Here is a 12,237-nt window from a genome sequence, read left to right on the forward strand (position 1 = left end):
TGTCGAAGGTGACAACCATAGATTGAGGGAGGAAGGAGGAAGGAGGAAGGAGAAAAGAGAGAGAAATAGAGACGAGAAAAGAATAGGAAATATTGTTTTAATAGAATAGTGTCTTGTCTTTTTTCTTTGATGGCAACGGACTTGTGATTGTGCCAAGTTAAGCCTCGATTAAAAAAGAAAGTTTTAGAGAACGGAGGTAGAGAGATTTCGAAAGAGAATTTTGAAAGCAAAATTTTAGAAATTGTAATTGATGTTATATGGAAATGTACGGGTATTGAGTATTTACCATAATTTTTTAATTTTTTAGAGCTAAAATAGTGTGAAAGTTTAAAACCAAATTGAAATGGTTCAAACATAAATGTAATTTAGAAAATTAATATTTTCTTTTTTAAAAGTTTATTAGAACAAAAATTAAAATATTTAAAGCGTTATTTGAACGTAAAATTAATGAATATTTATTTTTATTGTATTTAGTGAGGGAGGGAAACGTAATTTTAAATGTTTTTCAAATACATAAATATTTAGAGCTATTTTTAACCATAAATCCTTAACAAATAAGGAAGCACATCTTATTCTCTCCGTCATTTTCCCCGCGCGAAGAACGACATTTGTTTTCCACTGCTCTCCGGCGATCTTCGCCGTTTGACGACTCGGTGGCGCCGCCTAACAAGGCAAGCTATGCGATTATGGCGACCAAATCATTGCTTCTGTTCTCTCAGCAAAACTCTACGTGAACCTCTCTTCCTCTTCCGTTCTAACGATCACTCCTCTTCGCACCAATTTCCTTCGCGAATTTTACTCCACTTCTCGGAATCTCACCGTTTCTCCACATTTTCAATAGTCGAAGACGAGAAGTCTGGCTTCCATCGGCCGGAGATGTATCGGAGTGACCTTGCCGGAACCGTTGCTGCCTATGAGGAAGTCCCGTGATCTTCCCGTCCCACGTTGGACTCGGACGCTGATATGCAACCTAAGCTCCATTCCTCGGCCATCAAAACTCATGACAAAGGTTAGTAAACGATGTTACCTTCAGGAGACTGAATTGTGATAGCAAATAAATAAATTTCTATTTTCTGCTCTGGTTGATTGGTAGTTGTGGTTTTAACATTCCCAAAGCTAAGCACAAATCTAGTGCGAACTGATTGACTATAGTTTGGAAGATGATCGATAATGAAATCACTGGCTAGCGATGTGTTTAGCTCTCAATTTGAATAGTTTCTTCAACTTACATGCCCTACAATAGAATGTTTACTATACAATTTCCTCAATGTCCTGCAAATAGGTTTTTGAATTAGAGCTATAACCTTCATCTCTCATATTAACATTCAAATTTCTTAGCAACCTATAAATCTGGTCAGAATCTGGGTGTAATCTGTCATCAGCTACAAAACTATGAACCTCACTTCCTGCTTCAATCACACTTTGCCCAAGTATCTTCTTCAAACCCTTTTCCTTTATCATATTCCTAAGTTTTCCCACATTCTCCCAATTATTCTCCACAGCATAAATGTTAGATAGCAGTATGTAGTACCCTGCATGATTAGGATCTAATTTGAAGAGATTGTTTGCTGCAATCTCTCCCAAGTCAGATTTGTGATGAATACAAGCGGAACCTAACAGGGCACCCCAGACATGGGGCCCTGCCGGAATTGGCATTTTCTGAACGAAGTTCAGCGCCTTGTCGAGTTCTCCCGTTCGACCAAGAAGATCGACAACGATGCCGTAATGCTCCATGTTGGGTTCTATTCTGTATTCATTCAACATCATGTTGAATATCTTGATCCCTTCTTCAATCAAACCGGCATGGCTACAAGCAGATAACAATGAGAGAAATGTTACTTCATTAGCCATAACTTCTGATGTCTCTCTCATTTTGTGGAACAGTTTCAAAGCTTCTCTTCCTTGTCCCTGGATTCCATAACCTGCAATGATCGCAGACCAGGTAACAATGTCTTTTACTTTCATTTCTTCAAATACTTTCATGGCATTGACTGTGCTGCCACATTTTGAATACAGCTCTATAAGCGAAGCTCCTACGAAAATGTTATTGGTGAAGCCACTTTTAACAACATAGTCATGGAGGCAAAGTGCTTGTTGGAGAATGCCCAAATCTGAACAAGAAGCAAGAATTTTCACTATGGCAACAGCATCAGGTTTTATGTTGTTCAACAGCATCGTATTGAAGGTTCCCATTGATTTGGAGGACATTCCATTCAGGGAATATCCACTCAGTAAGGCAGCCCAAGAAACCACATCTTTTTTGGGCATTTTTTCAAACACCACAAGGGCTTCTTCAGGTGAAAAACACTTCATGTACATATCAATTAGAGCTGTGGAAACTGAAATATCCAACTCCAAACCTTTCCTGGTAACAAGTTCGTGGATCTTCTTTCCCTCTTCTAAGTTACATGCAACTGCACATGCTTGTAATGCACCAATCACTGTAACTGAATTGAATTTGATTTTCTGATCAATCATCTTGTTGAACAGGTTTAGTGCTTCAGCTGCTGCGCCATTGTGAGCATAACAAGCAATTAAGGAGCTCCATGAAATCACATCTTTTATTGGCATTTTCTCGAACAAATTGGCTGCAGCTTTTACAGACCCCGTCTTCGTATATAGATTCAACAACGAGTTCGCCAAGGATAAGTCATAATCCAGGTTTCGTCTGGTTATAAAGCCATGTATGCTACTTCCGAGCTTCGAATTCGACAGTTGAGTACAAGCCGATGCTAAGCTGACAAGCGTGACAGGGTCAGGATTTACATGCTCGATCATTACCATTTGAGAGAAAAAATCAACCGACTTCTTAGGATTTCCATTCTGCTCATATCCTGTGATCATTGAAGTCCATAAAACTACATCTGGTTGAGGAAATTCCAAGAAAACTTGAAGTGCCTCGTGCATTTTTCCACATTTCGAGTACAGTTCGATCAATGCAGCCCCAACAAACATGTCAAGGTCAGTTTTCTCATTTTTCTTGATGAACCCATGAACTGTCTTTCCAAATTTAAGTGCCTGCAACCCTGCGCAGGCCTTTAAAACTATAGGAATGGTGAAATTATCGGGTTTCCCATTTGAAATTCCATGAGATACCATGTCATTAAAGAGATATAAAGTCTGTCCCCATTGTTTCTCTTTGCAGTAGCTTCTAAGAAGAGCATTCCAGAGGTGTACTGTTTTGCTCGGCGTTTCTTCGAACACCTTATGTGCTTGCACGAGAGAGGTGTATTTTCCATGCAGTGCACTAAGTTTGGTGGCGAAGAAAGTATCATGAGCAAGGCCAATTTTGAGCGTATAACATTGCAATTCAGCTAGAATTTTGCTACACTTACATTTTTCAAACAGCTTCACTAACTGATCCCTGCTTTTCATGTATATGATTTGCAAGCTGCAGTGTTACAGAAAGACGCCAATTAGCAAATGTGAAGTCTTCGGTTTGTGGATAATCATCAAATGTTCTTCTTAGCTTATCGCGAGTCTGGACTCGCCGTCGTTGAAATCGCGCCGCTCAGCGCGAAACGGCGAGGGACGCGTCGTTCACGTAGCTTGCTGTTGCCGTGGAGCTCGCCGTCGTCGCTTAAGGCTAGCCGGAGTTGAGTGTAGCAGACGCCGTCTACACGCTTGGGTCGTTGCTTAAGGTGTCACCGGAATTCGAACTGCCGACGAGGAGCAATAATTACAGACGCTCGAACCTGCCGAAACCACCGCACACGCCGCCTCCGTATGTGGTTGCTACTCGCGAGGGAGAGCGAAATGGTAACGCACCGTCGCGCGCTGTGCTTGTGGTCGCTAACGATCGTCGAAGGAGAAAGAAGGTCGGGAGAGGTAGCGGTGCTGGCGGCTGAGTAGGGTTGAATTGGATTAGTATCGCCGTTAAAAAAAATGGTAAAAATTGGTTGGTTAAAATTGATATAACCTTTCTTTTTTTTTTTTTTTTTTAACTTTTCTAGTCACAATACTTGGATTGAAGAGGTTTTAAGGAGATGTAATGTGAAATGAGCATATGGAATGAGTTTCATAGGTCTCCGTCCTAAATTCATACATGTCGTAGTGACAAAAATTTAGTCGGTTCAGCTAAGATCAAATTCTTTAGCTTAGATATAGTTCAATAGTTTCTCAACTTCAACTTAAAACTTTCAGACATGAGGTGCTGAAGGAAACTCTAGTGGGAGTTCATGTAGACACAAGATGCTGAGGGAAACTCTAGTGGGAGTTCACGTAGACACGAGGTGTTGAGGGAAACTCTAGTGGGAGTTCATGTAGAACGAGGTGTTGAGGAAAATCCTAGTGGGAGTTCACGTAGATACGAGGTGCTGAGGGAAACCTTAGTGGGAGTTCACGTCGACACGAGGTGTTGAGGAAAACCCTAGTGGGCGTTCATGAAGACACGAGGTGCTGAAGGAAACACTAGTGGGAGTACACATAGATACGAGGTACTAAGAAAAATCTTAATTGGAGGTTTACGTAGATACGAGATGCTAAAGGAAACTCTAGTGAAAATCCACGTAGGCACTCGAGCCATACCAATTACAAGATAGATGCTCCAATAAGTTCGAGAAAACGAAGTTATAGCACAATAATTTGAATGATTGGTGAGGGTTGGGAAGATGTAGAATAATAATCAAATCACGTATTCACCGACACTTCCTTTTCACATACCAAATAATGGAACACTCCTTCTACCTTCTTCTTTCCCTTCTCTCTTTTTCATTTTCATGCTCCCATTTTTGTCTCTTTTTCCCATCCAATTCTTATTCCACTATATAATAATAATAACAATAATAATTCAATAAATGAATAATAATAATAATTTTTAAGTTAAAAAATAATATAAAATATCCTTTAACTCGTAATCTGCTTCTAGAAAATCTTCATTCTTTTTTCAACTCGGTTGGTTGTATTTTACTGATTGTCAATGCTTTGAACTTTGAGGATAAAAGAATAATTTTTCATTTCTTTTTCATGAAGATTGTATTTTTTCCTCAAGATTATATCTTTGATCTCTTCAAATTCATACCAATTAAAGTCAAAAGTTTCCATTCACTAATAATAATAATAATAATAATAATAATAATAATAATAATAATAATAATAATAATAATAAAATGAAAATTTTGAGAGAGAGAGAGAAAAAAAGAGGAGGTGGTTAAATTGAATTAAAATATTATAATTGAAAATGTCAAATTGATATTTTTTAGTTTCATTATTATTATCAAAATATTAGAATTTAAAGGGAATTAATTTGTTCAATTTTATCATGCATAAAATAAAAGGAAAAAACAAATATATTTGATGAAATTACAAGTTTATCCCTGTCTAATATATCTTTTAACTTAAAAATTATAAATTTTTTATATATATTTTTTAATCTCACCAAAAAAAAAAGGATAAATTTCTAAATTTCTAAATTAGCATAAAATTATTCAAAAAGTCACAAGGTTGGTTAGGAAAGCTAATAATTGATTTTACATAAAAGTTCTAAAGTTTGTCGACCGACGTGACGTCATGTCGTTCAATAAAATTAGATTTTTTAGACATGTCGTCCCAGGTTCTAAACATGTCGGTGTGTCTTAGTCAATGTTTTACATAGAGCCACGTGCCAAATTATTTCACATATTTTATAAGTAATAATTAAATTTAATAATATTATTATGATATATTTATTATAAAGAATGTCAGATTTGACCAGGCTCAATATTCGCCTATCGAAAATAAATATATTTTTTTAAATTTAATAGAAAAGTCTAAGTTATTTAATAATAATAATACTAAATATATATTTGTATCTTTTAAAATTATTTAGGTATTATATTATTTTAATTTCATATTTTTTTTATTTTCTGGGATAAATAAATAGTCATAGTAAAAAGTAAAAAGTTGCATTATTTTAATTTCTATCGAAAAATGTATTTTAACCTTAAATTTAAATTTAGCTTTTGAAGGTATGTAACTTTAATTTGTTTACTTCAAATAATTAAATTTACTCATTAATAAGGTATTAAAAAAACTAAATATGTGTTTTAGTCAATGTAATATAACGTTTTAAATTAATTATAAGTAAGTTATGGGTTCACGAATGAATTAAGACGATTCGCATTAGAAGAATAGTGACAATGATTGCAAGCAGAGAAACCGAGGGTTAGACAAGACAAGATAAGCTTCGTTAAGTACCAAGCTGAACACGATGCAAGTCTTTATAGGGAAACGACACTACTGTAGAGAGGCAGCTGAGTTTAAGTGGGAAAGAGCCCGAGTGAATATGCTCCAGGTGTATTGTGTATTTCTTCAGTCACCACCTCGTGCCTAAAATGGATGATTTTACAAGAGTATCGAGATCAGTGATATGCTCAAGTCAATATTAAAAATAAAAAATAAGAAATAAATAGCCACGCTGACCTTAAAAATCTATTAGATTTTTTTAAAAAAATTAACGAACAATTAAATATATAATGGAAATTTTAAATACCCATTGAACCATTTTTAAAATTAAAATTTTTAAGAATTTATTATAAAAAAAAAATTAAGAACACAACTACAAATAAAAAAAAAAAAAAAAAAAATTATTGGGAAGGAAGTTTGAGCTAAGCAAAAGACACTCGTGTCCTTTTTCTTTTTCATAGCAATTTTTCAGCAGTTCTCAGCGGCGCAGATCTTGTCCTTATCCGTGCATCCGGATTTCCCTTCAAACCCCATCATCTCTTTTCTCTCTCTCTCTCTCTCTCTGTTTTAATTCTTCAATTTTTGTATTCAAAGTCAAATCACGGCCGCTGGTACAGTAACAATAACTCAAAAACTCTTTTGCAGCTTTAAATTGCAGATGGCAACCGCATTCACTTCCATAGCCGGAGAAGCATCAATTTCACAGCTCAATTTTGGTTGCTCGCCTTCATTTTCATTGCTATGCTCCATTTCCGTTGAGAGCTACCTTAATTTGCTACATCCCCTGCTTCTGACACTAACTTTTTTTCTGATTTCTTTTAGTTTTTTCCCCTAATCTATTCACCAATTTCCCCAATTTTATATTTTGGGGCTGCTGGATTTGCGCTTTCCTACATGTGGAGGAGTATATTCTTTCCCCACCAAGCACAAGAATCCGTTCAATTTCTGGATCGGGAGCGGGATTTTAGGGACGGGTCTGTACAGAATCAAATATGGGGTTTTTTAGTTTTTTTTGTTGTTGGTTTCGTACTTTGTTCGTACCTTTGAACCTCTGATGGGTCTTTTTTGGGAACGATTCATTTGTGTGGATTGAGAGAAGAAGGAAGTAACGAAGTGCACAGAAGGTGTTTGATAAAAGTCCTGAGTGAAGATATGGGTTCTGATAATAGGTTCTATTCCACTGATGAATTCTATTTGGATGCCAAATGGTTGATTGATCCTAGACATCTTTTTGTTGGGCCGAAGATTGGGGAAGGTGCCCATGCTAAGGTGTATGAGGGAAAGTACGTTTATGGGTTTTTCTGTGTCTTTGTCTGTCTGAAATCAGATATATTATAGTCCTCTCCATCTCTCTCTCTCTCCTCTAAATTCTGTCTCTTTCTCTCTTCTCTCAGATACAAAACTCAGATTGTAGCTATCAAAATAGTGGGCAAAGGAGATACTCCTGAGAGGATGGTCAGAAGAGCAGCTCGGTTTGCCAGAGAGGTAGCAATGTTGTCCAAAGTGCAGCACAAGAACTTAGTGAAGGCAATGATCAATTCTACTTTTGGAACTTTTGCTTCTTTTTATCACGTTTTTTAGTGTCTCTCAGGTTCTAACAGAGCTTCTTGATTGATGTTCTTCCTTCTGTTTTTTTTTTTTTTTTTTTTTTTTTTTTTTTTTTTTTTTTTTTTTTTTTTTTTTTTTTTTTTTTTTTTTTTTTTTTTTNTTTTTTTTTTTTTTTTTTTTTTTTTTTTTTTTTTTTTTTTTTTTTTCAGTTTATTGGCGCTTGCAAGGAACCTGTGATGGTTATAGTGACTGAATTGCTCACAGGCGGCACATTGCGTAAATATCTATTGAATTTGAGGCCAATGAGCATGAAACTTAATGTGGCGATTGGGTTTGCGCTTGATATTGCTCGTGCAATGGAGTGTTTACACTCACATGGAATTATTCACCGTGACCTTAAACCAGGTACAGTGATTTACTATGCTCTTTGGACTCTGGTAGATGCCACTTCCATGCCATTTACTTATCTTTGGACTCTTTGGACTCTGGTAGTGTATACATTTTAAAAATATTGAGGAAAACTCAAAAAGGACCATATATGTTAACGGTGGGCTTGGGCATTAGAATTGAAGATTTGTGAAGTGGGAATCTAAAACATTTCTTGGGTGTGAATTCAACATGACCCTTCATTCACACCATGAAAGGTTCAAAATTGTTTCAAATTTGTCTTATAATATGATTGCCAAAACAAATATAAACTGTGTTACTGAATACAGTTTCGATGTACGTAGCTGAGATAAGAGAACCTGTTGGATCGACAAACGCATACCTGAAAAATATTTACGACATGTTGAACCTACAGCATTCGAGTGAAATTTTTTCAAGTTTATATGTATCTCTAATGAGACTCCTTTGTTGCAGAAAACTTGATATTGAGTGCAGATCATAAAACAGTTAAGCTTGCTGATTTTGGTTTGGCAAGAGAAGAATCGGTAACAGAGATGATGACTGCAGAAACAGGAACATATAGATGGATGGCTCCAGAGGTGCTTCTTGTTTGAATATTTAGTTCTTATACATTTCATTGCTGCCTCTTATACATTTCTTCTTCTTCTTCTTCTTTGTATTGTTTGGTGGCAGCTCTATAGCACAGTCACTTTAAAACATGGAGATAAAAAGCATTATAATCATAAAGTTGATGTATACAGCTTTGCCATTGTCTTGTGGGAGCTCATCCTTAACAGGTTGCCTTTCGAAGGCATGTCGAATTTACAGGCAGCATATGCAGCGGCTTTTAAGGTAAGCATGTCGTTACAAATGGGAACGTCTTATAATATTCCTATGAGCAGAATTGGATATAATCCACTTGTAATTTGATTGAAGAACTGTTTCTACAACAATTTGAAGCCTTTTACATGAAATGCATGACTAGATAAGTACTTACAGCCAATTGTATGCAAATGAACAATCTAGCCTTCCAAATATCCTGTTTTGAATCATAGCTTTGTTGTTTTCAGAACATGAGGCCCAGTGCTGAAAACCTTCCAGAGGACTTAGCTTTATTAGTGACATCATGTTGGAGAGAGGATCCAAATACAAGGCCAAACTTTAGCCAGATTATACAGATGCTATTGCAGTCCCTGGCTAGAATATCACCTCGAGAACCCGTAATCCCGCCTCGGATATGTGCTTCTGAAAATGTCATGATGCCACCTGAATCTCCCGGTACAGATTCCTTGATGGCTGTCCGACATGGCTCAGGGGAAGCCTCACACGGCATGATAGAAGAAACCCCTAAAAGCTCCTTCTTCTGCTTTAACAAGTGTTACTGATCCAATATAGAAGAAAACCCTAAAAAAGCACAGCTTGACTTTAGTTGTAGTTCTATGAGAATACCCAATAAGCCAATCCAGGAAATGTAACAGAATTTGGGATTGCTGTCATGGCACCCATCTGTCTAACAATCAAGAATCTTGGCATGTAGTGTTTCTGAGCTCTGTTGAGAAATAGATAATGAGAAATTCACTGATCATAGTGGTTGTAAATAAATCTTGAACCCTTTTGTGTTTAACTAACTGATATGGCTGTCTGCCTTCCTTGCAATAGTGTGCCTAAGCAAGCCTGTATACTGGAACACCCTATATTTACAACTTAAAGCAACATCAAGAATCATAGAGAGGAAGCACAAGGAAGACCCCACAAAATAAAATATTCATGACATGAACATCGACATTTCTATGAAATTAAGATCACTAAATTCCTTTCAATATCGACAATGAACTAAGTCTACAAGCATAAGGGTTTGCTATCTACTTTCACAACTAGGCTACACTTCGGTGATTTCATAGGATTCATAGTAAGATCTTACAAATGGAAGGTCCTTGGCTCCTGTTTCTCTTCGATGCTCGAATCGTTACTCGTCGCACAGTGAGGCCATGAGCTCACGTGGTGAAGCCCAGATGGGAAGATCAATTAGACGCTGTTTCAATTGGTTTTCTTCCGTCATGCACAATGATTCGGCTATATCACAAAGCTTTGAAACATTACGAATGATGGCTTCCGGAGCTTCTACCTGCACAATTGAAACTTTAGATATCATTATTAGGATAGATAACCTATTTGATAATTGAGAAACTATTTTGTTTTGAACCACTGCGGCAGTCAGAGTCGAAAAAGAATATAGGACCAGGAAAAGGGTTCGAAAGGGTTTTCACTCACCCTAAGGCCAACTCTGGTAAACAACAGAATTCGCCTTCAATTTTCATAATCTTAAGCTTAACTCCAGGAGACGGCAAAAAATTGAAACTATTAAGTTATGAAGTTTCTACTCAGATACTAGAACCCAATATTTTCAATTTGAAGATATGTCTGACCATGTCTCAACTCTCCGAGTCCTTACCTTAAAAACAACTTTTGAGGAAAATGATCGAGATTTTCGAACAAATAGTGTCTGGCTATCTTTTGGGGTAAAGTGGTTGATAAATCCGAACAATATTTGGCGAAAAATGACAATTTTCTCTCCTGATCTCAGTCGGGGTAACAAATTGGACCTAGAATGGGGCAAAAACTTGGCCATGCAAGCGATTTCAGAACTGTGTGTTCTCTTAATCGAATATTTGACTTAGGATGGTGGGCCGTTCTAATAGATTTTCCAAATCTAAACCTCATACCACCGAAAGACGGAACGCCTTTTATCCGATGAATTTGTCAATCGAGTAGAGGAATGATTAGTTCTACACAGTTCCACCCAATCTGCAAAAAAGGGCAAACTGAACTGGGAATTCATATCTTATACATGAAATCTCACCAACGAATGATGAATTATGAGAAAATTGAGGAAATTCCTAAACAACTCAACACCTGAATCCGTAAAATTTCTATTCCTTGCGCCTTTATCCTAAATTATGACACAAGACCAGAATACCGATTTACCTGAGAGAGAAGATCTTCCACCATTGACGCGCACGAAAGCTCCTTGTGCTGAACTTCAGTCAACAAGGAAGCCTCCAGACGCGACGCCATACCTACTTCCCCTTCCTGTCGGTACTGTTCCTGTAGCTTCCGAGCCCTCTCCTCCATCGCCCGCAGGTTGCTCGACAAAACCTCCCACTGTTCAATCTCTTTCCGGTACTTCGCCCTAACTTTCAACAACGTCTTCCTCCTGCGCTCTCGCCGCCGATTCTCCTCCGCCTCAAGGTCCGCCGCCTGAGCCACCGACGAGCGAGCTGCCACAGCTTCCGCAGGGTCCAATCGGCGCCTCTTCCGCTTGTAGACGAATCCATCGTCGTTGCAAAGCTCCCAATCCTCTTGTTCAAGAGAGACTGTGGCTACGGCTGCTGCAATTGAATCCATGAAACCACCCGAGCGGGAAAAAAGAAACAAAGAGAAGAGAGAAACGGGCGGCTATCAATCAGTTTCAATTCCCTCAAATTTCGAAATCTGACGAAATTTGTGGCCGTCTGAGAGCGCGCGACTCCGCTATTTGGGCCTCAAGCCCAATTAACTTTCTATGGGCCTACAATTTCTTCGGCCCAATAAATTTCAAGCCTCGTTTATTAGATCCATTTAACATAAATATTAAATATATGAGATAATTAATAAATGTATTTAGATAAGTTAATGTTTAGTATACAAATTGAAATTAAATAGTTTTATAAAAAAAAATATTAAATTATTATTAATAAAGATTACTATATTTAATTAAATTAATTAGTTATATGTAAGGGAATAAATTCACATCATAAATTAAAAATAATATTATATTAAGCATTAATATGATGATAATTACCGTACAACTTAACTCTTAAATAGTTTCGTTAAAACTTATTTACTTAAATAAAAATTACCTCCAGTAAACTCAAACTTTAAATAGTTTAATTAATGCTCTTAAAAATGTTGCAAAATATTTTAAAATATTATTATTACGACAAATTGAAATAATCAATACTTCATTTAAAAAATACTCTTAAAATTTTAAGATTAACACATTAAACTTTTAACATAAATAACACATTTTTAAAATTTTAAATGAGTTCGTAAGAAATTATATATATTTTAAATATGTTAAAAGGGTTAAATTAATAAAAA

At 36.5% G+C, this 12,237-nt stretch overlaps 3 protein-coding genes across 5 annotated transcripts; 1 reads left to right on the forward strand and 2 right to left on the reverse strand.

Annotated features, from left to right (window-relative positions):
- Nucleotides 1-1,194: 1,194 nt before the first annotated feature.
- On the reverse strand, nucleotides 1,195-4,012 carry LOC111481394 (putative pentatricopeptide repeat-containing protein At3g01580). 2 transcript variants are annotated; one of them, XM_023126784.1, is made up of 2 exons: nucleotides 3,336-4,012; nucleotides 1,195-3,247 (listed from the first exon to the last, which is right to left on the reverse strand). In XM_023126784.1, exon 2 carries the CDS (start codon nucleotides 3,097-3,099, stop codon nucleotides 1,252-1,254), a length of 1,848 nt encoding a protein of 615 aa, XP_022982552.1. In that variant the 5' UTR covers nucleotides 3,100-3,247; nucleotides 3,336-4,012; the 3' UTR covers nucleotides 1,195-1,251. The 2 variants fall into 2 exon arrangements, with proteins under 2 accessions (XP_022982552.1, XP_022982551.1); XM_023126783.1 differs by having other exon boundaries at nucleotides 1,195-4,012.
- Nucleotides 4,013-6,617: 2,605 nt separating this feature from the next.
- LOC111481396 (serine/threonine-protein kinase HT1-like) lies at nucleotides 6,618-9,680 on the forward strand. The gene is made up of 6 exons (XM_023126787.1): nucleotides 6,618-7,445; nucleotides 7,557-7,689; nucleotides 7,920-8,115; nucleotides 8,572-8,696; nucleotides 8,791-8,949; nucleotides 9,168-9,680. The coding sequence occupies exons 1-6, from the start codon at nucleotides 7,315-7,317 to the stop codon at nucleotides 9,480-9,482; spliced, it is 1,059 nt and encodes a 352-aa protein (XP_022982555.1). The 5' UTR covers nucleotides 6,618-7,314; the 3' UTR covers nucleotides 9,483-9,680.
- On the reverse strand, nucleotides 9,675-11,577 carry LOC111481397. Of its 2 annotated transcripts, XM_023126789.1 has the most exons (3): nucleotides 11,083-11,577; nucleotides 10,019-10,222; nucleotides 9,675-9,788 (listed from the first exon to the last, which is right to left on the reverse strand). In XM_023126789.1, exons 1-2 carry the CDS (start codon nucleotides 11,500-11,502, stop codon nucleotides 10,064-10,066), a joined length of 579 nt encoding a protein of 192 aa, XP_022982557.1. In that variant the 5' UTR covers nucleotides 11,503-11,577; the 3' UTR covers nucleotides 9,675-9,788; nucleotides 10,019-10,063. The 2 variants fall into 2 exon arrangements, with proteins under 2 accessions (XP_022982557.1, XP_022982556.1); XM_023126788.1 differs by lacking the exon at nucleotides 9,675-9,788 and having other exon boundaries at nucleotides 9,823-10,222.
- Between the last annotated feature and the right edge of the window lie 660 nt (nucleotides 11,578-12,237).

The sequence above is a fragment of the Cucurbita maxima genome, unplaced genomic scaffold, assembly GCF_002738345.1.
Source record: "Cucurbita maxima cultivar Rimu unplaced genomic scaffold, Cmax_1.0 Cma_Scf00007, whole genome shotgun sequence".
NCBI classification, from domain to species: Eukaryota; Viridiplantae; Streptophyta; class Magnoliopsida; order Cucurbitales; family Cucurbitaceae; genus Cucurbita; species Cucurbita maxima.